The 26,708-nt window shown below is 51.7% G+C and overlaps 16 protein-coding genes across 16 annotated transcripts; 9 read left to right on the top strand and 7 right to left on the bottom strand.

Moving 5' to 3' along the window:
- Window positions 1–575: 575 nt before the first annotated feature.
- K460DRAFT_274502 (uncharacterized protein) lies at window positions 576–1,373 on the top strand (the record flags this gene model as incomplete). The annotated part of the gene is made up of 1 exon (XM_040927962.1): window positions 576–1,373. The coding sequence occupies one exon, from the start codon at window positions 576–578 to the stop codon at window positions 1,371–1,373; it is 798 nt and encodes a 265-aa protein (XP_040793041.1).
- K460DRAFT_361255 (uncharacterized protein) lies at window positions 1,340–2,586 on the bottom strand. Its single transcript, XM_040932422.1, has 2 exons — window positions 1,871–2,586; window positions 1,340–1,823 (listed from the first exon to the last, which is right to left on the bottom strand). The coding sequence occupies exons 1-2, from the start codon at window positions 2,580–2,582 to the stop codon at window positions 1,684–1,686; spliced, it is 852 nt and encodes a 283-aa protein (XP_040793040.1). The 5' UTR covers window positions 2,583–2,586; the 3' UTR covers window positions 1,340–1,683.
- Window positions 2,587–2,995: 409 nt separating this feature from the next.
- Window positions 2,996–3,404, top strand: K460DRAFT_16134 (uncharacterized protein). The gene has a single exon (XM_040926887.1). It carries the CDS (start codon window positions 3,100–3,102, stop codon window positions 3,358–3,360), a length of 261 nt encoding a protein of 86 aa, XP_040793039.1. The 5' UTR covers window positions 2,996–3,099; the 3' UTR covers window positions 3,361–3,404.
- Window positions 3,405–4,296: 892 nt separating this feature from the next.
- Window positions 4,297–7,005, top strand: K460DRAFT_275099 (uncharacterized protein; the record flags this gene model as incomplete). The annotated part of the gene is made up of 1 exon (XM_040928009.1): window positions 4,297–7,005. The coding sequence occupies one exon, from the start codon at window positions 4,297–4,299 to the stop codon at window positions 7,003–7,005; it is 2,709 nt and encodes a 902-aa protein (XP_040793038.1).
- Window positions 7,006–7,621: 616 nt separating this feature from the next.
- Window positions 7,622–8,295, bottom strand: K460DRAFT_327379 (uncharacterized protein; the record flags this gene model as incomplete). Its single annotated transcript, XM_040930668.1, has 2 exons — window positions 7,945–8,295; window positions 7,622–7,908 (listed from the first exon to the last, which is right to left on the bottom strand). The coding sequence occupies exons 1-2, from the start codon at window positions 8,237–8,239 to the stop codon at window positions 7,622–7,624; spliced, it is 582 nt and encodes a 193-aa protein (XP_040793037.1). The 5' UTR covers window positions 8,240–8,295.
- A 615-nt stretch (window positions 8,296–8,910) lies between these two features.
- Window positions 8,911–10,706, top strand: K460DRAFT_269473 (DNA glycosylase; the record flags this gene model as incomplete). Its single annotated transcript, XM_040927571.1, has 3 exons — window positions 8,911–9,019; window positions 9,130–10,070; window positions 10,374–10,706. The coding sequence occupies 3 exons, from the start codon at window positions 8,911–8,913 to the stop codon at window positions 10,704–10,706; spliced, it is 1,383 nt and encodes a 460-aa protein (XP_040793036.1).
- A 475-nt stretch (window positions 10,707–11,181) lies between these two features.
- K460DRAFT_361253 (ammonium transporter 1) lies at window positions 11,182–12,949 on the top strand. The gene is made up of 3 exons (XM_040932421.1): window positions 11,182–11,315; window positions 11,365–11,981; window positions 12,061–12,949. Exons 1-3 carry the CDS (start codon window positions 11,242–11,244, stop codon window positions 12,771–12,773), a joined length of 1,404 nt encoding a protein of 467 aa, XP_040793035.1. The 5' UTR covers window positions 11,182–11,241; the 3' UTR covers window positions 12,774–12,949.
- Window positions 12,950–13,136: 187 nt separating this feature from the next.
- Window positions 13,137–14,327, top strand: K460DRAFT_361251 (uncharacterized protein). Its single transcript, XM_040932420.1, has 3 exons — window positions 13,137–13,330; window positions 13,448–13,720; window positions 13,776–14,327. The coding sequence occupies exons 1-3, from the start codon at window positions 13,186–13,188 to the stop codon at window positions 14,018–14,020; spliced, it is 663 nt and encodes a 220-aa protein (XP_040793034.1). The 5' UTR covers window positions 13,137–13,185; the 3' UTR covers window positions 14,021–14,327.
- Window positions 14,328–14,762: 435 nt separating this feature from the next.
- Window positions 14,763–15,173, top strand: K460DRAFT_238317 (HET-domain-containing protein; the record flags this gene model as incomplete). The annotated part of the gene is made up of 1 exon (XM_040927298.1): window positions 14,763–15,173. A coding segment is annotated over one exon (411 nt), but the record flags the coding sequence as incomplete, so codon positions are not given.
- Window positions 15,174–17,245: 2,072 nt separating this feature from the next.
- On the bottom strand, window positions 17,246–17,464 carry K460DRAFT_270036 (uncharacterized protein; the record flags this gene model as incomplete). Its single annotated transcript, XM_040927620.1, has 1 exon — window positions 17,246–17,464. One exon carries the CDS (start codon window positions 17,462–17,464, stop codon window positions 17,246–17,248), a length of 219 nt encoding a protein of 72 aa, XP_040793032.1.
- A 77-nt stretch (window positions 17,465–17,541) lies between these two features.
- On the bottom strand, window positions 17,542–18,678 carry K460DRAFT_400533 (uncharacterized protein; the record flags this gene model as incomplete). The annotated part of the gene is made up of 1 exon (XM_040936335.1): window positions 17,542–18,678. One exon carries the CDS (start codon window positions 18,676–18,678, stop codon window positions 17,542–17,544), a length of 1,137 nt encoding a protein of 378 aa, XP_040793031.1.
- Window positions 18,679–19,342: 664 nt separating this feature from the next.
- Window positions 19,343–20,365, bottom strand: K460DRAFT_271456 (uncharacterized protein; the record flags this gene model as incomplete). Its single annotated transcript, XM_040927726.1, has 2 exons — window positions 19,343–19,657; window positions 19,706–20,365. 2 exons carry the CDS (start codon window positions 20,363–20,365, stop codon window positions 19,343–19,345), a joined length of 975 nt encoding a protein of 324 aa, XP_040793030.1.
- Window positions 20,366–20,789: 424 nt separating this feature from the next.
- On the top strand, window positions 20,790–21,267 carry K460DRAFT_390968 (uncharacterized protein; the record flags this gene model as incomplete). The annotated part of the gene is made up of 2 exons (XM_040935808.1): window positions 20,790–21,009; window positions 21,074–21,267. 2 exons carry the CDS (start codon window positions 20,790–20,792, stop codon window positions 21,265–21,267), a joined length of 414 nt encoding a protein of 137 aa, XP_040793029.1.
- On the bottom strand, window positions 20,925–23,040 carry K460DRAFT_412166 (acid protease). Its single transcript, XM_040937523.1, has 3 exons — window positions 22,828–23,040; window positions 21,655–22,771; window positions 20,925–21,607 (listed from the first exon to the last, which is right to left on the bottom strand). Exons 1-3 carry the CDS (start codon window positions 22,906–22,908, stop codon window positions 21,321–21,323), a joined length of 1,485 nt encoding a protein of 494 aa, XP_040793028.1. The 5' UTR covers window positions 22,909–23,040; the 3' UTR covers window positions 20,925–21,320.
- A 628-nt stretch (window positions 23,041–23,668) lies between these two features.
- On the top strand, window positions 23,669–24,599 carry K460DRAFT_16081 (uncharacterized protein). The gene is made up of 3 exons (XM_040926884.1): window positions 23,669–23,723; window positions 23,792–24,073; window positions 24,257–24,599. Exons 2-3 carry the CDS (start codon window positions 23,901–23,903, stop codon window positions 24,444–24,446), a joined length of 363 nt encoding a protein of 120 aa, XP_040793027.1. The 5' UTR covers window positions 23,669–23,723; window positions 23,792–23,900; the 3' UTR covers window positions 24,447–24,599.
- Window positions 24,600–24,751: 152 nt separating this feature from the next.
- Window positions 24,752–26,437, bottom strand: K460DRAFT_327361 (uncharacterized protein; the record flags this gene model as incomplete). Its single annotated transcript, XM_040930667.1, has 4 exons — window positions 26,328–26,437; window positions 25,994–26,268; window positions 25,868–25,939; window positions 24,752–25,804 (listed from the first exon to the last, which is right to left on the bottom strand). Exons 1-4 carry the CDS (start codon window positions 26,377–26,379, stop codon window positions 24,752–24,754), a joined length of 1,452 nt encoding a protein of 483 aa, XP_040793026.1. The 5' UTR covers window positions 26,380–26,437.
- Window positions 26,438–26,708: the final 271 nt, after the last annotated feature.

Below are 26,708 nucleotides of genomic sequence, written 5' to 3'. Positions count from 1 at the left end.
TGCCTTTTAGGTCTATCATAGTATTACATCAACCAACAAGAACCAGCGTTTTTGTACAAACTTCTGTTACGCTTTTGTGTGTAATTACTGGTAGAGGGGTTACTGGTTTTTGAGTAGCTTACTTTCTGTGTGTAATACCTGTTCGCGATGGCTATATTAAAATCATATAGTATTACGTTACTTGCTCTACTCTACCTGGGAAAACAAAAAAAGATACATGAAATATAGAAAATTCAAAGGAGCCTATGGACCTAGAATTACCTGCTGAGCTATCGCCAGTCTGTATAAAGACTTCTTTCGATTACATCGCAGTCTTTTATGACAAGCGCGCTGCTCTGAGTCGGACGGTTCACCGAACCATGGTATCACATCTCAACCCAATGCAGTACCGCAGTTGTATCTAAGAATTCGAATATATCTACCAACGCAAGAAGTCACTCGCTCTCAATATGTATATGAAGGCTTCTGCTCCACAGTCTCAATCTCCACAAACTGACAAGTCCACTCTCCACCACATTCCGCCGCCCGTTCACCAGAACAATCTAAGAGGAGTTCCAGAACAAATCTACCAAACCATGCCGTCAAATTCCGCCCCACCCAGGATATCTAATACCCGCCCAGAAGCCACCCAGCCCACACTAGTCCTACACACGGCTGTAGACTACACAGAAGCGCAAGGCGTCGGCATCGGCATCATCCAACGCGCCCAACGCGCCCAATGCGCAACGACAAGCACACCCAAGCCCTCTCTACTCCGTCCCTCGGAGCATAAATACAGTATCAAAGCCGAGGACTTCGCGGCCCAGAATGTCGAGACGCGAGACCGAGCGCTGATGCTCGCACTGCTGCATGCCCTGGGTCTAGCCCACTCTACGCTCAAGCAGCGTGCCAGTCTGCCAAAGACTGTCCAGCTGCACCGCGTCTCGGTCCTTTGCACTTCGCTGACTATCGTGCAACTCGTCCAACACCACATTACGCATGCCCCCGAGAGTCTGGAAGACGTGGCATGTGCAAAAGACTGCGTGGTGATCCAGCGGGTCGTGGAAAAAGTGCGCAAGTTGTCGCGACGTGGTATTGAAGTCTCGATAGGTGTGTCTAGTAGTGAGGACGGGATAGGCGAGATGGCACGACCGTTGACGTGGCGAACGACTAGGAGACTGCCGTGGCAGCGGGTGAGGATATTGGCGAGGCAGAAGGGTCGTCAAGCTTGTCGGAGTCGCTGTCGGCAGCTGAAAAGTGAGAGACTGATGGAAAGAGAGCAGTGTACACTAGGAGACGAAGTAGCTATACAAAGGAGGATGGAAAGTCTTAGTCTGAGGGAATTACCTTCCGAGAGTGTAAGCATGCCGACCCTGTCAGCTGTCGTTGAGTAGAGTGCAGATGAGGGAGCTGTCGAAGCATACGGAACCCGACACAACAATCACTAGGTCGTGTGATTTGAGTCAATTTCTACCTATAGTCATGTTTCAAATGGAAAGAGTAAATCGTAGGTTGTTTGAATTTGTGATTGCTTCTGAAAAGTGAAGAATAGACACAGCTTCTCTGAGTGTCTCTCATCCCCATTCATTTGAGATTCCCAACGCCGGACGATGCAATATGCTCCCCTTCATTTGACGCTCATCGAACAGCATGCCTCGTAAAATCATGGCGAGTCGCCTCGAAAATGCAACTTTGAGGAAAGTGCTATTCCGCCGACGCAGAAGGCTGGCCGCTCGCATTGCCATGTTCTACGCCTTCTCGGCTGACGGTGGGATTGAGTCCCGAGTGTATCACTGGAGATTGTGTGATGTGGCTGGTGGGGTTCGCGTCCGCCAGTTGACGTTCTGTTGTCAAGTTAGTTTTGCTCACGAGTATCCCAGACAGGACGTACCCAGTTCGCGTATCCTCAGCTTCAGCATCTGGTTCTCGCGCGTCAAGTTCTGCGTCTCGGCTTGGTAGAAGGCGCTCTCGTCTCGGCTCGTCGCGGGACCGGGTAGTAGGTCATGAAGATCTGCATGTCCCCCAGCTTGACCCGAGGTGGGTCTGAGAGCTGGCGAGCCCACCTGACTGGCGTGCCGCGAGCGATCTGCAAAGGAGGACTGGCGGCTGATGCTTCCAAAACTGAAGGGCGAGCGGGAGCGCGGTTGTGCGCCGGTGGGCACAGGTGAAATGATGGCGTGTGGCGCGGGTATTGGCTGCGAATGCGAGTGGGGAATGGACATGGACATGGAGTGCTCAGAGGTAGGGGTGCTGTCGTCGACAGCAGACGAAGAGGGCTGTTGGCTGGTCTGCAGCGTGACGATCTGGGCTTGCTGCTGGCGGATCATGCTGAGAAGTCGGTTCACCTGGCCTTCCTGCTCGGACTCCAGCTCCTGATGCAGCTCTCCCAGGCTGGGGGTGCGCTCATGGTGCGGGCTATGCGGCCATGGAGCCCTGCTACGGTTCGACGGGCTCTGCTGCATCTCTCCAGGCGCTGGAAGGGCGGGGTCGTTGAAATTGAGGTTCATGCGGATGCTGGAGCGGCGGCGGGCTCGCTCGACGTCTCTCCGCATGCTACCGGACGAGGGTCGGCGGCTGTCTTCGTTCTGGATGCCGGCATTCATGACTGCTGTGGCGGCGAGCGAGTGCGGCGAGGTGGCTGCCATGGTGCGAGAGGCCGAGGGGGACTGGTTGCGAGAGGAGCCGTTAGGGGGCGACGTGTGCGGCGAGGGCGGAAGGGTATTGAGGTCTGGTGGCATGGCGGGCGGTGGTGGTGAGATGTAATGATAGTCGCTCAGTCCAAAGATGTCCGCATGTGGTGAGGGCCCGTCATGGTGGGGTGATTTAGCGGGGCAAGTGACCTTGGGCACGACTAATGCAAGGTACGGCAAGCAGCAGCCGGGTCGGTCGATTTGCGCGCAACCGTTTGCCATTTCATTTCATTTTACCACTACTACAGTCCAGGACGGGGACCCTCTCGCGCTCCAATAAAGTCTCGCCGCAGCAAACACCCCGCCTGATCACAATCAAGACAGGCTATCCTAGTACGCGGCCTGGACAGACCCCCCTCCCGATCGATAGGCGCCTGCAGCTCGCCGGCCTGGGTCACACTGGACTGAGACCCGTACGAGACGCGACGGGATGGGCCCTGTGTCTCTGCTCCGCGCTGCGCCTTTCAGCCATTGTGCTTCTCTGGGAGCTGTACGAGCGCGTGCTTTGTCGGCCATGGGGTCGCAAAAGAGGCCACGTTGGATGGTGGTTGCACGGGGTTTTGCACAGCTCGTGCAACTCAACTCGGAGAAATCAATCAGCAATGCACCCCCCAACCCCCAACCCGGGCGGAGACCTGTCGCCGATCGACCTGCAGCTGCCGGCATCCATCACGCCTCATTTCACGCCTAGCCTAGGGAATAGACTCGTCAGGCGCTGGGTTGGGTCGGCATGGGTCGAGTCGAGTCACATTTGCGCCGTCTCAAGTGCTGCGGAGTCTCTACTTTTCCTTCACCACCGAAGCCACGTCCGGCCCACTTACTCGAGCCCAAGCAATCTCCTTCAGAGCAGTGGGCGTTGGGTCCTTTATGTAGCCAAAACGGCAGTGCTCAACGACTATCGATGGCGGGCCCGACCATCCGCAGCTTTGGCGCGTTTGGGAGAGGCCAGAACTGGGCCTAGTGGGCGCCGCCATCGCCTTTTCTCTCCAAACTGGGCCGCCATGCTGCCCCTGCGACATGCCCACCACTCAACGCGAGGGCCTTAGGAGGCGCTCCCCTGCAAATCACCGTGATTACAGAATTAGACAACGGCAGCTAACTAACGCACGCCAGCTTTCTCCTCACACTGACAAACTTCTGCCAACGTCGACGACGCGTTTCACCTGCTGCTTCTTTTTTGCTGCTGCCACCGTATCTGCTGCGCATCTGCTTCGCCAGGGGCAATTGTCCTGTCCTCTCGTTTGATATTCGTTTCTGCTTCTGTTATACCACAACGGCCTATACTACGCTCCTTCAACCGTTCATTGTAGCAGTTCCCACCTCTTTGCCGACGCATTGATCCTCTACCATACTCGACAGTTGATACCCCGGAAAATAACCCATCTTTGGATGTACTGGCGTTCACCCTCAAGAAGAGATTCCCCTTAGCCTCCCCAGTCACCATCCTACAGTCCACCGGCAGAAGCTCGAATTGCCGTGCGACCATTTGCACCACTTCGATTACCAGCCCCAGAGTACCGCGTGACCCAAACTTACGGCTTGCAACTTCCCCACGCTGCGCTGCTTTTGAGTAGCAGGACCACGCATGTCCGCGCTCTCCGCGCAAGTATACACAGATACAGCCACCATGGCCCCAGAGTCCTCGTCAACATCTCGATGGCGCTTCAATCGCTCCACCACGAACCTTCTCGAAGTCTCTTCTCGCCAAGCGCCAACCAATCCAATCCCTCGAGCGAATACACCTGCGCCGAAGCTTGAGCGACCCCCCTCCAAGATGTCCTTGTTCAGTCTCTTCAGTCGGCCGAAGGTGGAAAGGGCGCGAGGTCACACCTCCGAGGTTGGCATTGCGGTACCAATGCGCCCACAGACGCCTCCAAGAGCTGCCTCGCCAGTATCAGCTCCAAAGTCTTCCCTCAGGCTAAACCCCTCCCCGCCTGCTCAACAGACGATCCGATCACGATCGAGTCAAATGTTCCGCCCCATGTCCATGCGCCCTACACCTACACCGACACCTTCGCAAAGGGAATTTGGAAGTTGGGACCCACCTCCCCTATTTCAAGCATTCCCGCAATCCCTCAAACATGCCACCCTACAAGCATGTGTGTTCCCTCCTGAAGTCTTGATGCGGACGCAGAGCCAAAGACAACACGCTGAACTGCTACGAGACCGCATGGACAGCGCTCGCGACCTGTCTACTATAGCGGAGAACGACTCATTGGAGAAGACGCATAAGCGTCTGATTTCAAACTCGGCTCTGAACCCGCCGACACCCGAGCTCGTGAACAAGATCTACATGCTCGTCACGGCAGGCTTCGTCCTGCAATATGGCGGCGACGGTTCCTTCGACCGATTGCCGGAGAAGGTTCTCAAGCTTGGTAAAGATTCAGCGGCCTTTGCATGCGACCTGATACCTGGCAAGCATTGGGTCTTGCAAATTTCGAGCCGTGCTCATGATGACGGCACGGTTGAACCCGAGCCTAAGCACAATCTTCTCTCACGACTACGGTCACAGAATGCAACTACGAAGAAATCGGCCACCAATTTCTTACTGGTACTGGAAAGTGCAGAGGAGATGGACGAATGGATGACTACGGTGCGGAAAGAGATTGACAACATGGGTGGCATGAAAGTAAAGGAAGATGCTACCAGGGCATCGTCCTCTACTGACGGATCCACGGAAAAGAAGTCCACAGACACGGCTAGCCACCGATATCTAGTGCATCGCGATCCGAACGTCATCACCAAGGTTGCTCCTCCTATTGACTCGCCGCCTCAGTCGCAGTACTCGGCCTCCCCTAGGATTGTCACTTCAGACTGGGAAACAGACCGCAGCGTACGGACAGCGAGTATTGCCGAGTCTTCTAGCGGCCAATCTAGTCGACGAGACAATAATACCCGCCAGTCGGTTGATATGTCCTCGGTCGCATCAACCCCTGTGTCCCAACACCAGCTCCAACTAGACCAGCTCCGTGGACGATCTCGGTCTTCCTTCATGTCGACCACAACGGCCACGTCGGGTCCAGGCACACGCAATACATCGCGGGAACCTTCTCCAGCTCCACAGTCTCCTCTGAAAGAAAGCTTCTCACCGATCGGGGAAGCAGAGCCACTTCGAACCACCATGTCTCTCAAATCATTTCACATGAACCCCAGCAACAACGGCACTGCATCTCGCCGCAGATCGGTGCAGCCGTTGCCTGTAACCAATGAGAACCTCCTACCACCCATCCAGGTACCCATCAGTCATCCACGACACTCTTTCTATTCGCCTACATCACCAACAGTACCAGAGCTAGGCAAGCCCGGTGCTTTAGGGCCGGCAATGACCTCAAAGGTGTCAGTAGCTACGTCCCCCTTGAACGACAAAGAGAACACTGTGGCACATATCACCAGTTGTGCTCGATCGACAACTCCAAAACTACAAACCAACTTCGCGGGGGAACTTTCTATCACACCCGAAGGGCAGACTAGAGAAGACAGTCCGGTGAAATGTAATACTCGTAGCTACGGCTCTCCGCCTCGCAGAAACACCATCTCGCCACCGCCCAATGGACCGGCTCCTTTGCCTCCGCAGTCGGGCAAACGTCAATCAGTTTTTGGCACACCTGCTATGAGCAATCAATCCGCCGCCGCCTACTCCGCTTCTTCGCCCACCGCAAGAACCCAGCGCCGTCTGTCAGCAACACCGAAGCCTTTCTTTCGACCGTTTCCAATCCGTCCGCAAGCCCAACATAGTGATGCCGCTAGGATTGTCCCGAGGCGACAGTCCTCCCTTACGCCAACCTCAGCTCCTGCGCCTCTACCTCTAGGTATCAATGTGAGCAGGTCAGTCACTGCACCTGCAAGATCCCCTTCGGCAGCAGCAAACATGACACCTACATCACATCCGAATAACCTACACTTCGCTCCAAATACATTACGCCGCCCGAACTCGGTCATAATACGCTCCGATCCAGCGCCATTCCTTTCTTCGTCGCGACCTGTTCGCGCTATTCAATCAACACCGTCTTTCGTCCCAGGTAGAAGGGCTTCCAATGTCCCTACATCAGCACCGCGACAGTGGCAACCAGCACCGAGTATCGATACGCTCAGGCAACAAGCACTTGCGCACCAGGCTCAGGAGCATGCCCAGCAGAAGGCTGTTCTTCCCGGAGGAAGCATGCCAGCTATGGGTCTGCCGCCACGAGCACCACCACCAAACATGCCCCTCCCTCCTCCTCCACCTAGTATGCCGCTTCCAATGCCTCCACTGAGCATGCCACTCCCGACGCCACCACCGAACATGCCGCTACCTCCTCCGCCTCCGATGTCTACATCAAGAGGGGTGGCTGTATAGGTGCCGTGTATGACCACCTTCATTTCCTTTTCGTTTGCTTTTTCACTTGGCGTTCATCTGGACTCAATATCCCGGCTCTCCAACGGATCCACGGCTAGGGGACCATTACGCAGTCATGCCTATTTCCTACGTCTATTGTCAACCTGCACTCGCACGATACCAGCTTGCTTTGTATCTTTCCTTGTTTCACCCATGTACCATCATTACCATTACCTTTCTGCACATGTTCTTTTCCAATCTTGCTTTTGCAAGGGGTTTCTTTTTGCATCGGAGATGGGCCAAGGGGGCACCCCACTCACGTATGCAGGGGTATGTTTCACGTTTCGCTCGGGCAAGTGCGGAAGAGAAATTTGCGATATCCAGGCAAAGCAATGTGCCTTGTCATTGTCTTCATGGATTGGGAGACATGGGTATCATGATTAAAAGCTGCAATTTGTCAGCGCCTAAATTACAGGAGTAGCTTCACGCCCTAGTAGACCTCAAATATAAATATAATTATATTGTATAAGCCGAATGCATGATGGCATCGAAACATACTCGAGCGACTTTTGCGTGTACAAAGTAGCCTCTATGAACTATCCTATCAAAATAGCACTGTCTAACAACCTACAGCCTCTCACCGGCCCCTCACAATAGACCCCCTGAAATTCCTCTGCCACCTCTCCAAATCAAACACTCCCTCCTCTAATTCCTTACTCTCTGCATCTCCAGCCCAACAAAACGTCCGGCACCCCCTTAATACTTCTTCCCCGCTATTGACATCGACATCGACATTGATGTCTACATCTAGCGTAACAGCGCATTCACACCACGTATACGCGTTCGTTTCGTACTCTTCCAGGCGCGCGAAATGTGCGGCGGAAGAGCAGTGCCAAACTGTTCCCGATACAATAGTCGCTGCTGCTGACGTCGCTGTTGAAACTGCCGCTGACGCCGGACGAATAACAAGAGCAGGGTATATACCCCACATCCTCACACTAATGTTTTCTTCCTCTGGATGCACTAGACTGGCTTTTCGCATTGTTGGTGGGCTGGGTAGGTTGAGGATTGATTGGAGCACTAGGGGGTCTTGGAGGGTGCCGTAGAAGAATAGCGTGCTTGGGTGGAAGGGGCGTTTTGTTGTTGTTGCAGGAGTAGGTTGTGGTGTTGATGATGGTGAGGGGTTGGGGATTTGAAGGGCATGGGCTAGGTGTGGTGGCATTGGTGGTGGTACGGGAGGTGGTGGGTATGCCATTTGTGATAATGGAGATGCAATAGTAAGAAGGGTCGGTATGGCAGTGGCTTGTGGATGTTGAGGTGTTGAAATTGTGTCGTTGTGCAGGTGGTGAGTGGGCGAATGACGAAAGGAAGAGATCAATGTGTCAGCGCTCCGATTAAGTTTATGCGTGCAACTTCTTCATCTTGTCGTAATAACGCGAACAACATAAAACCTACGATAAACTGAGCCTTAGACGATGAAAATTAATTGCAAAGATATGTCGTTCTGATGCAAAAACACGAACGAGGGTAATGATGTTGCGGAGTGCGCCCGTTCGCTCGATTGGTGTCACCAGTCGTTAGCTAGCGCAATCTGAACTCCACCTTGCGCGATTCCCAGATCCACACTCTCTGCATTGAATTGTATATCAACATCAACATACGCGTCCAATATCGACATTGGAATTTGAACGCATCATGGTACCGCGCAAGCAGCCTGCAAGCACTGGCAAGACGACGAGATCAATTGCTTCTAGACCTGCCAAAGTCACCAAAGCAACCATCACAGCGCCAACATCTCCGCTCTCTCCAGCCCTGCCTCCACTACGCGTTCATCATGCGTCATATCACTACCCTCTCCTTTCAGACCAAAAAGCGTCGTGCGACGCGCTTCTAGCCTGGTTTGAAGGGGTTGAGGCGACGCGAAGCATGCCGTGGCGCAAGAGATGGATTGACCCAAGGGAGTTCGAGGGGAGGGAAGAAGACCTGGGGGATGTGTTGGCGAAGAGAGCATATGAGGTCTGGGTGAGTGAAGTTAGTAAGTCAGCCTTATCTGATGGGTTTGTAGCGGCCTATGTCCTCGTATTTGTCGACCAAAGTCTGACGCACACACGCGCTATCACGTGCTTCACCGCTAACTCCTTCCAGTGCTTCAACAAACGCGAGTCTCAACGGTGATACCGTACTTCAACAAGTGGATCTCGACATGGCCAACAGTGCAGGACCTTGCCGACGCAAATCACGATGACGTTCTCTCTGTCTGGAAAGGTCTTGGGTACTACTCGCGCGCGACACGCCTCCATGACGGTGCCAAAGCTATGATTGCTAATAAGTCAACTGGCTCCTCATGTCTCATCCCCAGCAGTGCGACTGACCTTCAGCAGTTTCCCGGTATCGGGAGGTACACTGCAGGGGCGATATCCAGCATTGCATTTGGCGAGGCTGAGCCTGTACTAGACGGGAATGTTGCCCGAGTTCTAAGCCGCCAGCTCGGCCTCTACATGGATGCCAAAGAGAAGAGAGCTTCCGATATTTTGTGGGAACAAGCTGATCAGCTTATCAAACGTGTTTCCACCTATGCGGACACGAGCACGAGCGCTGTTCCTGGTCAATGGAACCAGGCTCTTATGGAACTTGGGTCGACAATCTGCACGCCCCGGCCTCGCTGTGAAGAGTGCCCTATTCAGGATACATGCAGGGTCTACAGCGAAGGTCAAGCGTTATCGGATAAGCGCGAGTCAACAACAGTCATAGATATTGAGGATGCATGCTCCCTTTGCGGACCAGTGGATACCGAAGACGTGGCAATAGCGCCAGAGGAAGACAGCCGCGAGGAAACTTCTAGAGCAACGAAGAAAAGGAAGACCGGCGCAAAGCAAGCGAACACCATCTCGCATTATTTTGCCGTAGGCACGCCGAAATCAAATGCCGAGACTGAAGAGGACGAAGACAGTGGTGATTATCCGCCCAGCGATGAACACAGGAAGCGAAAGACGCCCACATCTGCTGCGAACTCAAAGTCTATAGCAGCCTACTGCTCGCTCTTCCCGAAGAAGTCGGCGAAAAAGAAGGTTGCTGAGGAAGAATGTGTGGTCTGCGTTATTGAAATGAGCTTCTCGGATGGGAGTAGCAAGTGGCTGATCGAGCAAAGACCCGCGAAAGGTACAAATCTCATCGCACCGTAAACATGTTACTGGCTAAAATTGGTGTAGGCTTACTTGCATCACTGTGGTACGTAACAGGCGTGTTCATAATCGTAGCTCGACCTGCGACCGGGTGGCTTCGGCCACTGCCTGTTTCGCCTCCAGGTGCAGCTTCGTATTCTGATAGGCCCCTTTTCGGTAGTCCTTATCTTCCCATTGGATTGATGCTGACTGTGCACCTATAGGCAGTTCCCACAGTGCACACTGTCTGGGTCGCAAACTACGCCCCGGGATCGCAAGGCCTCGGCGCAGGGTTTCATATCGAGGCTCGATATCGGCAATGTTCAAATGAGCAAAGCGCATTATGTTGCCAGCTTCCCTCCATTGGTCCATGTCTTCACTCACCTAAAACTAACCATGCACGCCTATCGCTACAAGATTACCGCCGATAAGGCCGAAGACGTTGACCTTGTATGCAACGGGCCGCTCGCGCGCAGGTGGACAGACACCGAGTCCATGGACGGTGCAACACTATCAACCGGTATGCGCAAATGCTGGGAACTCATCGCAAACACCTTGTGACGACCGTCAACTCGGTGCGTTGGGTGATGGTCGAGAGCACGCCCCACGTTTCCCCACGCTTCGTTATCTTTCGCCAAGAGATACACTGACTTGGCTTCCGCTCATCGCCTCCTTGGCTCCACCATACTGCTCCACCCTGCTCCACTCCTTCTTGAATTCTGGGGAAGGATACAAGATAAGGGATCTTGAACTCTACTTTACTATGCCAGACCTGGCGATATAATCCTACCCATGTCTGTGGCTTTGCGCCAGTGCGACCTTCATTGGCTGCGCACAACATGCTGCGTATCAATGTATTCCGACTAGAACGTATCAATGTGCGGTTCCGAAACGCGTGGATAAGACGTGGCTGTGTCTGTTCAGATATAAGCGCGATGGCCCATCGAGTACTTGGTTGTTCTACCCGTAGACATACTTTGGACCTACTGCCCAGCCTTTCGCCTTGATTCATCTACCAAAGATGGCGGCTGTACCAGCTCCAACTCCCGTTACGGCGTGGCCCGACTACAGTGTGGATCCTAATGGAGGCGATGTCATGACGACGGACCTCAATGCGCTCTACAACAAGGGTGACTTGTGCTGGATGCTGGTGAGCTCAGTACTGTGCTGGTATGCCGTCTCGTCTACAAAGTCATCAAATGAAACTAACGTGGTGCAGGCAAATTACTCCAGCTATTGGTTTCCTTTACGCAGGAATGCATAGAAGAAAGGCGGCCCTGACGATGATCTTCCAATCGCTCTTCTGCGCATGCGCCGTTGGCATTCAGTTCTGGGTTTACGGATACTCCCTCTACCAATCGCACACGACAAATCCTTTCATTGGCGACCTATCGAAGGCAGGCCTGCACAACACCCTCGCATCGCCCTCGCTCGCAAATCCCGATATCCCCGACATTCTTTACGCCTGCTTCGGCTTCACCTTCGTTACCTGTACCGCTATGATCTTGGCAGGAGCTATGCTTGAGCGTGGTCGCCTTTGGCCCTCCATGCTCTTCTTGCTTTGCTGGACGACGTTCGTCTACTATGTTCTGGCGTACTTTGAGTGGAACCCCAGCGGCTGGTTATACAAGCTGGGTGCTTACGATTTTGCTGGCTCCGGTCCTGTGCATATCGCTTCCGGATTTTCTGCACTCGCTTGGGCTGTCATGCTGGGACCGCGAATTGATCCCCATAAGGAGTCGCATCACCCGAAGATCCCGCACTTCAAGCCACACAATCCTTTCTTGGTCGGCCTCGGTACGATTTTGATCTGGTTTGGATGGTATGCCTTCAATGGTAAGTAAATTCAACTACCACGATGTCGGAAACACTCCACATCGTGTATCATGCTAGAATGATTGCTAACGCACAACAGGCGCCTCGACTGCCAACATCTCCATCCGGTCCATCTACGTGGTCTGCAACACCAATCTCGCTGCATGTGGTGGTGGAATGGCCTGGGTCCTGCTGGAATATTCCTTCGTTCGCAAGTTCTCGATCATAGGCTTCTGCTCTGGCATCATCTCCGGACTCGTCGGCATTACGCCGGCTGCTGGATTTGTCCCGATTCAGACTGCGGTATTAATCGGAGCCACCACCTCTTGCTGCGCCTTCTTCACCGTCAAATACAAGTACCTCCTAGGCGTTGATGAGGGCCTCGATATCTTCGCCATCCATGGCGTTGGCGGCTTTGTTGGCGACATCCTCACCGGATTCTTCGCTGCACCTTACGTTCCCGCCATGGACGGTAGGACCAACACGAACGCTGGCGGCTGGTGGGTCAAGAACTGGAAGCAGATGGGCTTACAGCTTGCTGCTGCGTCTACCTGCGCAGTCTGGTCATTCACCATCTCCATCATCTTGCTCTTCATCATCAACAGGATTCCTGGCTGCCACATCAGAGCTTCTGAAGACGACGAGCTGAGAGGTCTGGACTACAAGTACTTTCACGATGTCGAGGGCAGCGATGCTATGATGTTCAGTGAATATACTCATGGCCATGTAACACCTGGCGTACCGATGTCGGGTATTGCCAGCGGATCGGTCAGCCATCAGGATGTTCCTGTGGTAACCGAGAAGCGGGATTAAGGAGGCTTTGACTTGCTCGATCTCACTGATCCCTTTCACCCACGCTATTGCCGGTTACGTCCTGTTGAAGTCGCGTGTACTGCGCTACGCAGCTGGTTGTTCTTTAGTGCCATTCGTTTTGTATAGTATTTCAAGCCAGCTTGTCGCTTCAGTAGAGATAGATTCAAGATACCAATTTTTTATTTGCTCATCATCCTTGCTATCTTATTTTGATGAACCCGGCCGATAACAGCAACCACATCTGGCAAGAAAGCCGGTTGTTGTTGGTGGCTTAACGCTATCAATCAAATGACTTCGATTGGACCGCGGCAAAGACGCAGGTACAGATAAATCTAGACGCGCCCCCCTGCGCGCCCTAGCGTTCCCCTCCAAATCATCACCTCGTAACAATCTACCACAAAAAGCACGGAAAATGAGGTGTACTTTTGTCATCACAAGCCTTTTCGCAGCGGCTGCTGCCGTCCCCGATCCACTCATTACCCCACGGGCTGCGCTCGCACCACGACAAGCACGCGATCCAGCGCTGCTGGGATGGGTCGACGCGCCGAACGGACAGTGTAAGATCATCTCCACAATTCTTCGCATTATTCATCATCCACCACACCTCCATCAACTATAGAAACCCCATCTCCGTCGATATATATCTAATCATCAAACTGACACACTATACCCAGTCTCCGACCAGCGCTCCTGCGACTTCCCCGCAACACTCTCATCGTCCGGCGCCCTCGCCCAGTGCTGCGCTACCTCCTCATGCACCTTCTGGCAATCATGCAGTGCGGGGACGCTCTTTGCGCAGCAGGCATCGCTGTTTTGCGACCAGGGGTATTGTAATACCGCGGTGCTGGTGCCTACGGTGGGAGCCAGTAGTGGACTGCAGTATCTGGGGTGTTGGGCGACGAGTCTGGGCGAGCAGGCGTTTACTGTTGTGAGGGATATTGGATCAGGTATGTCAATGTTGAGTCTTGAGTCTTGGAGTTTTGGAGTGCTGACGCGTGGTAGGGCCTGTAGCTACGAGCGCACCCAGCAGCGGGTCAGCGTCGGCGAGCGCGGGTTCTAGCGCTGCGAGTAGTAGGGCGACATCTGCTCGGTCTTCGGATGCCGGTTCAGCGAGCTCGCATAGCTCAGCGAGCGCGACACAGTCGTCTGCCAGTGCGGCTTCGTCTACTGCCGCCGCTGCTGTCAACACAGCCATGCCACTGACTGGTGTATTCGGACTTGTCGCTTTGCTGTTTGGCGTGCTCTAGGAGGAAGATTCGGCTAGTCACTAGTGAGACATGTGGGCTAATGGTGCAATGTGGTGGTATAGTATCCACGATTTGTCTGATTACCCATGTGATGAGTGGACGATGTATCTCTTTGTGCTTCTAATGCTAATTCAGGTAAACGTATAGTTTCACTAGATCCTTACGTCAAGTGGTACTTTCAGACCGATTCTTGTAATGACTATTGTGACGAAGAAACGCCGAAGAAGTCTACAGGCTTAGTCATTCTCGCATTACCTATACACGCCACAGGTATGCCGCGCTTCACATATGGCCGGAGGTTGTTGAAGATATATTCCCTTACCGGATCCGGTATAAGTCGGTTCGTAGTTTTCTACGCCTTCTTACTTCTAGTATTCGTAAACTTGTCTTCCGCCCATATTCTGCTTAGATACATTTACACCTATTTACGCGCAACCTATTAGCTTTATACCTGCAATGCTTACTCGCTAAGCGCCGCGCTTCGGGGGCCTGAGTGGGGCTGTGCACTAACCTGTCCACCTGTCGTTGAATACTTCAAGGTGACAGCGCACCAGCAAAAGAGTTCAAAAGCATCTACGCCCCAGGAGAGATATCGCTGGTTCTATGGAGGTACTTTGAGTGCGGAGATGTTCATGATCACATTGAATCTAACACCGCCCTAGCAAGTTATTGCACTTCGCCACGACTTTTCGATATCTACATCATGGATACAGAAAGCAATTCAAAAGGGGATGAACAAGCGTACGCCTGTCTGGACCCTGAGAAGCACGAGATCCGCCTTTTGCAAGTCGTCAAGCGAGTCAAAGATCATGGCCGGGAGTCCCTGCTTACTCGTACCTTCACGATAAGTCTCCTGGATCCGGAGCATCATCCCTACAAATGTCTCTCCTATGTCTGGTCTGACCAAACCCCCATGTTCCAGAAGGGGTTGCTTCCGTCTCCCGAAGTTGAGGATGCAAGTTCGCCGCTCGCAAAGCTGCAGCAGAATGCGTTAACCGCACTCATGGAGCTAGCTGAGGAAGATAGTGTTCTGACGATTTGGATTGATGCAATTAGCATAAACCAAGACGATAGCAATGAGCGCAGCTCCCAGGTTGCTATGATGGATCTAATCTACCAGAACGCAGAAGAGGTCATTGCCTGGATAAGCCCGGATACCAAGACAGGTTTGGGGTTCCGAGTCATCGACAGACTAGCAGCTTTCGCCCAGGACTGCTTTGAAGAGCGCTGGTTTCAGTGGTGTTATAGGTCAGATGAACCTGCCGAAGAGAGGCGAGCTGATCAGTATTACGAGGGCCTTAATGGCGAGAAGATTCCAGCGTGGGACAAGGTACTAGAAGCGGCGCGAAACCGGCTTCCTGAATGGTTTGCACCGGATGACGAAAACGGCCGACCAGAAGAGCAAATACTCAACTTCCTGATAACCGGTTTATCGACTTTCTGGACAAGGGCTTGGATATTTCAAGAGCTGGCGTTTGCCCGCAAGGCCAGGGTACAGGGCGGTAGTGCTTGGACTACGCTGGCGAATATTTTGATGGCTATCAAGACGTGGCACGGATTAAAGGCTGCTGCTGAATACGCGAAAACATTTGGCTCTGGATCCGGTCAATCGCAATGGAACCCAGGCGAGATGGCGGACACTGAGTTCAGTCGACCGATGATGAACAAGCTTCCTTTCTGGAACATGATGGTCCCTATTGTAAAGATTCGCGAAGAAGACGCGCAAGCTGTTCCTAAACAAACGCTTCCGCTCAGCCTTCTCATCTTGTTCGCACAGTTCAATGCGACAGATGCAAGAGATAAGATATTCGCACTCTGGGGCTTCGTGGATGAGAGAGGCCAGAATGCGTCGCTTCTTCGCCCGGACTACACTCTTAGCATTGAACAAGTATTCACCCGAGCTGCGTGGTACATGGTACTGACGCATCGACAACTTACGATCCTGACGACTCATTCGCACGGTGAAGCAGCATATCACAACTTTGTACATAGAATGTTCGGGACCCCTAGAGTTGATACAGAAATACTGGACTTACCGAGCTGGGTGCCTGACTGGCGCGAGGCGGTGATGAACAGCACATCGCAGCAGTCGCATGTTTGGATGAATGATCGCCATCGGGGAAAGCAGCCTGTATTCAGCGACGAGGAATTCGAGCGATTAGTCCAGCTCTCCGACGATGGTCGCACGCTCAAGGCTAAGGGAGTGCAGGTCGGCGAGATCAGCGACGTGTTCGAGAAAGAGATATTCCCCTACCCTATGGAGAGTGATGAAGACGATGAAGACAGACGAGAAGTCGTTTCCTTCCGCAGCAGCTTTGCGAACTTTGTCAAATTGACCGCACACGGCCCGGAGATTCTTAACCAGTACATCCGTTTTGTGTTCCGCAGCAGCGAGGGTACTACGAATGCTCTTCTCGACTACGATACTGATCTCATAAAGCCAATACAAGTGATGAAGTTTCTGGAAAACAACAGGATCCTAATCAGTGAGGAAGCCGCATTCGGTGGCCGCATTATCAAGTTTCTGGTTAGACTGATCGGTGAAAATGATCTGCTGGGTTTCCGCGCATCTGGCACGCCAATTGAAGACATATTGGCCAGAGAGGGAAAGACTATCGAGGACATATCCCGATCTTCTTTTATACAGAGAGATATTGCTTCTGATACGCACGGCGACGTGGCGCTCTCGATGTGGTGGCCCACATTCATCAGCGCATTCGCCGACTTTGAGACCTGGCCACCGGCCATGCAAACTAAGATGAAAACTACTGCGTGCGGCGCGGGGCTGCCCGAGGAAGGTCAAAAAGCCTCCATGAAGGAGGTGCAGGCGTGGATTGGGAATAAAAAGTTCTGTTTCTTCGTTATACAGGGTGTAGGGCTGGGCGCTTGTCCCAGTTGTGTAAAGCCACAGGTGGGCGATGTTGTCTGGAGGTTTGCGGCGAGTGATGGGCCGGTAATCTTAAGGCCAGTTGGAGAGGGAAGCGGAGGGTATAGGGTTGTAGGGGAATGTTGGGTGGCGGATAAGAAAGTGCGAGCGATGGATTGGGAGGAGGACTGGATGAGTAAGATAGAAGAATTGGAGTGGGCTGGGCTCGTGTGATCAAAGCGGAGAGCGAAGCACCTTCTGCGTGTGATTCTTCAAACAAAGCGGCCTCAGGTGGTGTGATATAGGCTGCGCATGCTAGTACCGCGGATGGGTTACCAAGTTGTCACTCGTTACTGGAGCTATCGAGTATATGCTTGATGGAGTCCATACTCTATGTGTAGTTTACATACAGAATGTTTTACTCTTTCTTCCACATACGACCATAGGATCTTGAATTCAGCGCTTCCCGTTCGCTCAGCGGTACTTAAGCAGGATACCGGCGGATTAGTAGTTAGGTGGGTGACCACTAGCGAATCCCCGCTGTTGTATGTTTTTGCCATTCTTTTTGCCCTATCCATGCGAGCTAGTAGTGTGTGAAAATGTGCAAGTGTTGGCAAGCCCGACTCGCTATTTATCGTGGTGCTGTTAGGGTTGTTCATTTTACAACTGTGAACTCTGTAGGCTCCCCTATCTGCTCAACACTCAGACTGCCTTGCTTATCCTGGTCGACTTTCCATCGTCGCTTCTTTTCCTCGTCACTGCCACTTAGTAGATCGGTTTTCCGCCCGTATTGCCACCGCGAAAACGCCGAAAGAGCATTGCTCGCGATTTGGGTCTTATATGTCCGGCCAGACTTCAAACCGAACATGCTACGCACAGTATCGTCCTCGTACTCGAGGTTTTGCAATGTACACTCGAACCGCCATGGTTTATCCGGTAAGATCTCCACGAAATCATCGTCAGGAGGGAATAACGGGTGCGGATCGGAATCTCCACAGCCGAAAAATCCAACCCAGCGAACCTCTTCTTTTGTCTCAGCATCCCGGCAGTCGATTAGCTGCTCAATGGTTTTCAGATCACCCTCGAAGACGGACAAAGGCGAGCGTGATTTGTCAATTGTGATCGGCCGTTCGCTATTTGTAGAGTATTCAATGATGAGTGTAAATGGAACAGGGCCGGAGAGGTAGCATTTCTGTGGCACTTCCAACTTGGCAAAGATTTTCGGCGTGGCTGGATCGTTGTGAACGGCAAAGTAGATTGTACTATCCCCGCGCCCGACGGTTAGCCTTTCAGCTGGCGGTATCTCTCCAGGCGATCCATGATACTCATCTGTGTAGTATCCCCACACTTCATCGTTGCTCTTGGAGAACCGTAATCCATATATATGTCCGGGCTGGAGAACCTCCTTCCATCCAGCACTTGTAGTATCAGTCTCCACACCCACCCATACCTGCAGATGCTCAGGCGAAGGCTTGGCTGGTATGTTGAGCTGGCCCAGCTGTGGTACTGCAGTGTAAGGCAGCGCAATCGTATGTCCCTTGTTGTCGGGATCCACAAGCTCGATTAACCCAGACTTCAATGACTCCAGAAGATTCAGCGTTTTATGTTGGCCATTGACGTGAAGATGGTTGCAAACAAGTGTTACTGCGCGCTCTGTTTCGAAAGTAGTAACTACGATGAGGCCGAGATTGGAGGACCTTTCACGGTTGAGCTGAAATTTGTCGTCGTTTCTCAGTCTTCCCTCTTCTAGGCTTAAGAACAATGGACTACTGGCACCCCGCTGGTTGTACATGGCGATCGTACAGGTTTTTGTCGTGGCGACTAGACAGGTCTAATGTGATCTCTGACAATGACCTCTCGATGAAGGTACATTGATAACAGATATTCCAGTGGAATAGCCATTTATATAGCTGTGAAGCTGAATAATGTGCTGTACTCGAGTGGTTGGGATAATCGAGCATGAATTTACGTGGTGTTTGGAAATGAGGGGAAGCTTATGATTGTGTATACCTAGTAGCTTCCCAAGTCTTGTACTTCTTGGCCTGATCGGGAGGCTGTGTTGGCAGCTTACTGGCTGTGACGTCATATCAGCTTGACTTCTTCGATACAGCCTTGCTGTGAGTTTCAGCCACCACTCCTAACGGTCCGTGGACCCAAGCGAGGTCGGCACATGGCAGGGCGTATCGCGTCGCTTCCTTCTCTTTTGTTGTAACCACAGAGCCTATTAAGATTGGAACAATGGTTGCCTTCGAGATCACGATCTGACCAGCGCCGACGCTACCTAGCTGTCAATAACGTAAAAACTCGATGACTACTTGCTAATCTTGCAAGTCTAATAACCCAACAGCAATTTTTAGAGAGAAGTTGCGGTTGGACCGCTGCTCCATTCTGCGATGTGAGTCAAATTTATGGCGGTATGGAGTTCCATCATGAGATGGTAAAACCGTGCCATTGTCTCAACTCCTTCCACCGCTCACATTCTCGCTACTCACGAACACAACTAATACAGCTGCATACGCCGCACAAGCTCCAAATACAGCCAGTCGTCTTCCGTCGGCCAGGAATATCGCACACGCTGCAAAGACTAAAGTGAAAAGCGCAATAGTAGTAATACGCCAGATAGCGTTTTTAATAAAGTATAAGGAGAGGATAGCACCAAGAAGGAGAACAATTGACAGAACGGCGTAGAAGAGTTCGACGAAGAGATCGAGACGGGAGGTGTAGACGTATGTTATTCGAGGGTCGGCATGGTTTTGGTTGGGTGCGTTGGTCTGAGCTGTCAGATCTATGCATTGAGTTGGTGTCGTCGAAGCACTTACATGAAGCCAGCGAAACAGATACTTTGCGAGGAAGGTGCTGACCCGGTCTTTTCTTTCTGTGGAATGGAGTTGCACGAGGTCGTCATTGCTATCATATATAGTTTTGCTGGCTCCGATTAGACTTGAACCATGTCCTACGAACTCTGCTTGAAAGGCTTCGAGAACATCTTTCGAGGGTGTTGAAAGAGCAGCTGTTCTACTCTGGAGTAAAAGGGTTTCTTGATATTCCCTTAGACAACTTCTGGTTCGCAACATTAAATCCCATCTCTCTTTTTGTCTCTCGTTACTATCCTTAACTCTCTCGAAGTCTTCCCACGAGCGGGCGCAGGCATTTGCCTCACGATCGTAGGGCGGTTTATAGTCCTCTTTGTCAAAGTCTTCAAGCTTTTCTTGAAGACATGCGAGCTCGCTTTGGAGATACAGAAGGTTCCTGGCAGCCAACTTGTCGAATCGCTTAAAGATGAAGGACTCGGATTGCGGATTGCTGGATATGAATGTTGATAATGACGGATAGCCTCGCAGGTACTCGTACTTAGGTGCGGCAGGACTGGTGGATGTGGCGGGTTGCTTTGGACTGTTTCCAAGTTCGATGTCCCCGCGTGATGTTCTCTCGCTAGGTGAGCTTACACGTGCTCGGACCCGGTGCACGAAGTTGGTCATGTCGAATCTTAACTAGTCCACTGTAAGGCTATGTAACGCAGGGACGGGCAAGGTGTGGTAAAGATCGACAGCGATTGGGTGTGCCAATATGTAGATGATGGTACCCAGGACTGTACGAATCCTACCGTCAAGATGTGGAGGAAGAGGAAGTCTGTAGTATTGCGCAAAGGCTGGTCGGTCATGCGGAAGAGTATCACTAGACTGGATTTGGAATATGCATGACCGGGGGATATTCCGAAGTGGAGGCTGACATTGGGGGCTGGTTTTGAGCCCGCCCAGCTATTTTTGGCAAGGCTGCAGTATACATAGCCAGTGGCTATAAATAGATTCGAAGAGCCCAATACTAATTTCCAGTCACCACACCCTCAGGAACCATCTTGGGTTTCACGAAGACACTCAAACTCGCTCACGCCGTCCCATCAACATGACAGACAAGAAACAAACCACAGTTGTAATTGTAGCAGAGGTCGACCCCGAGGCAGAAGAAATAGAAATCCATGTACAGCCTTGTGAAGGAGGCTACCATGCCCCCAAGGTCCATGACTTCGGCTCCTCTTCAGGCCGGACTGTCAAAAAATCCGCCTGGGACAAGAGTGACAATTCACACGAGGGTATCCGACGCCCAGGCGCGCGATTGAAGAAAGGTTTGTCTTTGACATTGAGCTCATGCGCTCAGACATGGTATCCACACTTCTGACACTTTTGTAGGACTGCCTCCAGGGCCATCGAAGAGAGACATCCTCAACGCGAAGGATAGCGAGCTACAGCAGGAAAAACTAGACCGGAGGAAAATTCTGGAAAAGACCATGGCTAAAGCGGATGTTGAGATACAGTTGAAAACAGAGTTTGAGGAGCGGGAGAGGCAATTGGAGTGTGAATGGGATGATCTTTTGGGGTTTTAACTATGACAAAGTTGCGCCTCCTCGTTTTATACAATGACATCTCGTCTGGCTCTCTACTTACATCTTTCTGCCCTAAGTTTGACAGGGTCGAACCCGATTTGTGCCTGGTGGGTTTTAAACCTATCGTCGAACTCGAATTCGTCGGCAGGTTCGCTGTCGATGGCCTTTTGACTAATTGGGGCAATGTTGACCTCCTTCTGATCTAAATCATACACAACGAATGCATGCCGAAGAAAAGTTATACCGAGAATGGAGCGGCGATCTTTGTAACTGTTTGGGCTTTTCCTTGACATGGCGAATGTAATGTCAATGGAGGCTACCGCAGGCCATGTCGCGATCCCTAAACGACGAAATCAGTAGGAACGTGGTATGGAGATCGAGTCTTACCATGAGTCAAGCATTGCTTTTTGGGATACTTGATTGCAGGATAAGCACCGGATTTGACCTCATCGGCGGTAGGGTAGCGGACGAGGTTGTTCCATATTGGGACAGAGATTTTGCGGTTCCCAAAATGAAAATCTATGCTTTCGTTTAATTCCTCCCACTTGCGGCAGTCATCAAAGACTGCAATCTTCCGATTGCCGTTCTCAACCGTCTGGTGCGTGCCCATACGCCGTATTAGCTTCATGTAGGCATCATGGGGAAGAAAAATGCTGAACGAGCCTGTATCAAGCAGTACTGGCTGGGATTGATCGCATGTGTCGAAAATTCTTTTTCCTCGGTGTCCGATCTCGTCAAGCTGAACGATGATCTTTTGGCCCCCGCTGCCTCCCGATTCATCGACCCAATTCCTGTCCCCGATGATTTTTAGAGTTGCAAGGGGCTCGACGTAGTAGTTCTTGACGTAGCCTCCGAACATGATCTTGGCAGCAAAGTCTTCATCAACTCTAGTCGTTTCAAACCACATGCTGAAGGCGTTGGAACTGGTGTTGTGATTCCTTTCCAAAACCTCGGGCAGAGACCAATATTGGAATTCTCCTCCGTCATCCGCAAGCTCATATTTGAGCTGTTGATCATTGGTGAAACCCAATCCGATACTGCCGGTCATAGCATTGGGACCTTTCGGCGAGTTTTTGAAATCGTATGCAGCCACAAACCCAATGTTCTTCAGCAGGAACTCATTGTTGTCGCTGTCATACAATGAGAGCTCACCACCCATGTAGTTTCCTATAACCTCGAAATCATCATCGTACTGAAGTCGATACTCCTTGTACTTCCGTTGTTTCCTAATATCAGTACACATCTTGCTTGCCTCCTTTCTCTCCTTCTCGCACCTGCACCACAAACTAGCATCGATCCAGAAGTCGCTACTCCCAGTGTCGACGGATATCTTGATGTCCCTCCTATCCAAACAAGGAGACCTGAACTGAATATTGTCGAAGTACGGTAGCATTGGACCGGCTAAGGGATTCAGTAATAGGTCGCCTCCATTGTTCTTCCTCTTGACGTTCGAAGTTACAGGTTTTCCCTTTTGTCCGGGCCTGGGTATTTGACGGGTTTCGATCTATATATTTAGTGTCAATTTGTGATCTTAGGCGTTGAGAAAACACAGCCCCTTACCTTAGATGGAGATGAAAACTTGTTGCCAACCACGAAAGTCGACCCCAACAGAACCCAGATCAACCTTTGTAGAACGGCCATCGAGCTGCTGGAAATCTCCTAGCGACAGTGGCCCCTTCAAGCGAAGTCACGATCGACCGGGATTATATTATTTCCGAGAGAAAATGTTTCGTTGTCTATCATGCAATTTAGTTAGTTGTTGTTGAGGCGACCGGCACAAATCTAGGGTTTATACCTGCGCCACTTGTGGACCAAGAAAGTAAGGGGCTAGGCAAATCTAAAAACCCTGTGTCATTACGGCGAAACATGTCAGCTCAGCTGGCTGCTCCTGAGCGCTTGGGTAAATGCATGATGGATGCGGCACGTTGGGGGCCAAATGTACAAGGGTGCTGTCGAGGCGACCGTACTTTCTGAGAACTAGCTGATAGAGCCTTACTGTGTTTGCAAACGCTATGCATATCGGTGGACTGCGGCAATGTTAGTGCGTTTGCCTAATTTTAACTGTCAGCCTTGTGGCGTGCATGTAGTCAGATCAACCGGCGGATTGGGTGCGAGACTCGCTTGTCGCGGTCAGCAACGCGCCAACAAAAGAGGCAGGTGCCTTTCAACCCTCCCTAGCTTCAGATTTTCGATTTTGTATCTACGTCGTCCACTTTCCATAAGCTTGAAATTGTAGCTTCTCACAATACTTCACGCTCGTTTTTGACAGGTCTCTCTCTAGAAAATGATAGGCAACAAGACTCGGGTTCAGCCCACGGCCTACCCCAAGCTACCTTTCCATCTACTGCGCAGTGCGCAACTCGTGTCTTCGGCCATAGTCAGTAGTATTATGTCCTACTTCGTCTGGCAACTACGGCACGACAAGTTTGAGGTGCCTTGGACCTTCCTTCTGGTACGTCTTTGAACTCACAGCTTAAACCTTTCCATGCGATAACAGCTGAATCCAATACTTCCGTATATATAGTAAGAATCTGACCTTTACATAGCTCCTGACAGTGTCTACGCTTACGATTATCCACCTCATTACAACGATTTTCCTACATTTTTTGACTGGCCTCCACCCTCGTTTGAACATGTTCTCCAATAGTTTCCTCCTACTGCTGTGGACTGTGAGCTTTGTACTGTTCACATGGTGGAGCAGTGGAATGCTTACCCACACCTGCAACAAAGGAAACTGGAGGAGTAGCGTGGGTATCAATATCTGCAGATTGTTTAAAGCGTTGTTCGCTTTTACGTGCGTCGGACTGTAAGTCGAATCCTTGCACACCAAACCCTCCATCAAAACGATGATTGCGATTCGCGCGAAAGACTCTATCGTCTTCCTTGACGGCTACTCCCCCATGCACTCCGTACCGAGCGAGCACACCTCCAACTCTCCTCGCATCCACATGCGCCAAATTAAACAAAGAAAGTCAGTTGACCGAGATAGTGTAAGCACGCTCCTCGCCACACATCTCGACTTACGCGTCTACCGAGATGATACGCGCTCAAGCAAGTACGAGCAGATAGAGACCAAAACTCTCGACGTCGACCAGACACACACGGCGTACGGCGAAGATGAAGTTGCTGCACCGCGGGAGACTTATCATAGCGTACCTGTAGTGGCGAGAGATGATTAGAAATAACGAGGCTAGAAGGGCAGAACTAGATACATACGATGAATGTGTAGCGTCGTTTGACGACGTCGGTGGATGAAGGTGGATCCATAATTATACAGGTCACAAACGAACGTGTGTAACTGTAACAGGTATTTTGGGTCTTATCTAGGCAGAGCTATGGATGTGAAAGCTTGAGTTTGATGTACAGCGAAAGTGGAACTTGACACTCTGTGAGTCCCAATTCGTGAAACTGGCTGCATAATCTACACCCCATCGATAGAGAGAGCCACTGGCTCATTCTGCTCAACCCTCACGGCCGGCGGAGATCAATTTGCCAGTTGAATTCCATGTATAGAGATGCTGGCTCTCACCACGGCACCGGAGCCAACGTCAAAACTGTCCTCCCTCACCAAGCCAGGAGCGCCAAGCACGTCCTGGAAAGCCACCTCAGCACTTCCACTCTCGACTTTCTTGTTCATCAGCGAGATCTTGAAGTTTCCAACCGCCTCCGGGTTGGCAACCATGCCTGCCGTCAAGGGAATCCGGAAAGCCTGGTCGAAAGATGGGTTGAAGATGTCCACTCCCGGGGTGTAGGTCTTGGCTGCAGTCAAGAAGTTCTTGTCGCCCCAGGTCACCCTAATGCTCGGGTTCAGCTCATCACGCTGGCCTTGGAGGCCGAGAGCGCTGGCGACCAGGATCGTGACAATTCCGCAGATCTGATCCTTGCTCTGAACTTCGCTACCCGCCGCGGATAACAACTGTGCATCAGCAACGAAGTTGTAGAACTTCGCGTGTACCGTCAGCTTGGCGTCAGTGGGATCGCCTTTATGGACAAGAGTCAGATCTTGTGAGCCACCCTTCAGCAAGATGTCCTTGACGGTGGTGGAGCCGAGGCCTATGTCGTCATCGCCACCTAAATCGTCGTCCTGGATGTCAAGAGAAATGATCTGCTCGTAATCCGTCACTAAGAAATCGTGAGTCTCATTCCATACTGGCTCTTGATTGTTCTTCTGAACCGAGGTGCGCCACTCCTCCTCAGCACCGATCTTGACCTTGACATAACAGTCAGGCACATCCTTGACAATCTTAGCGAGGAGTCTCGAAGCACCGCTCTTCTTCTTGGGAGCGGTTATTCCAGTTGCCTTCTCGACTGTCAGACGCAGGATGCCATGGTGAGGTTGGTAAGTTTTGAAGTAGTCGTTGTTGGCGTCGAGCTTGACAAGAAAGCGGTTGGGCAGTACAGCCATGCCCGAAATGATGCCAAGGATGGTGTTCCGTACGGCTTTCTCGATCAAGAAGCAGTCGGCAATGCTGGCAGCATTGGTGAAGTCAAGCTTTAGACTCGGTGGGTTGATGAAGGCCACTTGCGCAGCCCCGATCTTTGTTTTAGGTTAGTAAGTGATGCTCAGCAACGTGGTGCTTAAGCAAGGAAAGGCTCATACCAAGGGAATGATGTTCGTCAGGGGACAGAGTAGAACGCTAAGCCTGCCCTTCAGCTGCACCTTTTCGATGCCCTAGACTCTGGTTAGATGCAGCTCAAGTAAGTAAATAAAGGAGGGGAAGTTTACTATCTTAGGAACATGGTTCCCATCGAGCTCAATGTCGCATACACCCTCCCAGTCGAGGTCCATATCGAGCTTGATACCCTGAGTCGTGGTCTTGTGGACGTCTACATTTGAGAATCGAATGGGGACGTGCCCAAGGTCGAGCTTGACGAAATGCAGACTAGAAAGAGGACCTGGAAGGGTCGAGGCAAGGATGGGTTCAACGACATCCTTTGCAATTTGGGCGCCCGCAACATTGATGTTAGGCCACAGCTGCTCAACAATGTCATTGAGGAATCCTGATCAAGTTATATCAGTTACCCAACCAGGCACACCAGATTTCGGGGATGTATCTTACCTGCTGGTTCTGTGCCCCCAGAGGCAGTCAAGGTGTCGACGAGTGATGCCATGATGGGTGAATGATTTGGCTATGTGAGTGGTAGGTTTAGGTGGAATTGAGGTTGAGAAGGTAGGTGGTGATGAACCTGGTAACCGGTTTTGATGCTCGCAAGCTCCACATATCCCTGTTTGTTTGTCTTGGCTGCAGCAGTGCATCGACGTCACTTGTCCAGCTAGGAATCCACAAACAACGCACACGTCGTCGTTTGTGAAGCTACTAACTCGCACCAATGCGCCACTGCCGTGCTGCGTGGCCTGATCTCCTGCTCCGCGGGCAGCAGCCGTCCTTAGCGGCACGCTTGTGGGGAAATCACGATCAACAATCCTGGAAGAAACAGCA

This window comes from Cucurbitaria berberidis (assembly GCF_010015615.1).
Source record: "Cucurbitaria berberidis CBS 394.84 unplaced genomic scaffold K460scaffold_1, whole genome shotgun sequence".
In the NCBI taxonomy this organism is placed as follows: domain Eukaryota; kingdom Fungi; phylum Ascomycota; class Dothideomycetes; order Pleosporales; family Cucurbitariaceae; genus Cucurbitaria; species Cucurbitaria berberidis.
This window is presented reverse-complemented; position numbering and strand designations above follow the sequence as displayed.

Coding starts and splice junctions, on each gene's coding strand:
- K460DRAFT_412166 (XM_040937523.1), bottom strand. CDS start 22,908: ATGGCCGTTCTACAAAGGTTGATCTGGGTTCTGTTGGGGTCGACTTTC. Junction 22,772..22,827: donor AGTTTTCATCTCCATCTAAG/GTAAGGGGCTGT, acceptor CTAAATATATAG/ATCGAAACCCGTCAAATACC. Junction 21,608..21,654: donor AAAGCAATGCTTGACTCATG/GTAAGACTCGAT, acceptor TTCGTCGTTTAG/GGATCGCGACATGGCCTGCG.
- K460DRAFT_361255 (XM_040932422.1), bottom strand. CDS start 2,582: ATGAATGCCGGCATCCAGAACGAAGACAGCCGCCGACCCTCGTCCGGT. Junction 1,824..1,870: donor GCTGAGGATACGCGAACTGG/GTACGTCCTGTC, acceptor ACTTGACAACAG/AACGTCAACTGGCGGACGCG.
- K460DRAFT_16081 (XM_040926884.1), top strand. CDS start 23,901: ATGTTCTCCAATAGTTTCCTCCTACTGCTGTGGACTGTGAGCTTTGTA. Junction 24,074..24,256: donor GCTTTTACGTGCGTCGGACT/GTAAGTCGAATC, acceptor TGACCGAGATAG/TGTAAGCACGCTCCTCGCCA.
- K460DRAFT_361253 (XM_040932421.1), top strand. CDS start 11,242: ATGACGACGGACCTCAATGCGCTCTACAACAAGGGTGACTTGTGCTGG. Junction 11,316..11,364: donor GTGAGCTCAGTACTGTGCTG/GTATGCCGTCTC, acceptor AACGTGGTGCAG/GCAAATTACTCCAGCTATTG. Junction 11,982..12,060: donor TGGATGGTATGCCTTCAATG/GTAAGTAAATTC, acceptor AACGCACAACAG/GCGCCTCGACTGCCAACATC.
- K460DRAFT_16134 (XM_040926887.1), top strand. CDS start 3,100: ATGGGCCCTGTGTCTCTGCTCCGCGCTGCGCCTTTCAGCCATTGTGCT.
- K460DRAFT_361251 (XM_040932420.1), top strand. CDS start 13,186: ATGAGGTGTACTTTTGTCATCACAAGCCTTTTCGCAGCGGCTGCTGCC. Junction 13,331..13,447: donor CGACGCGCCGAACGGACAGT/GTAAGATCATCT, acceptor CACTATACCCAG/TCTCCGACCAGCGCTCCTGC. Junction 13,721..13,775: donor TGTGAGGGATATTGGATCAG/GTATGTCAATGT, acceptor GACGCGTGGTAG/GGCCTGTAGCTACGAGCGCA.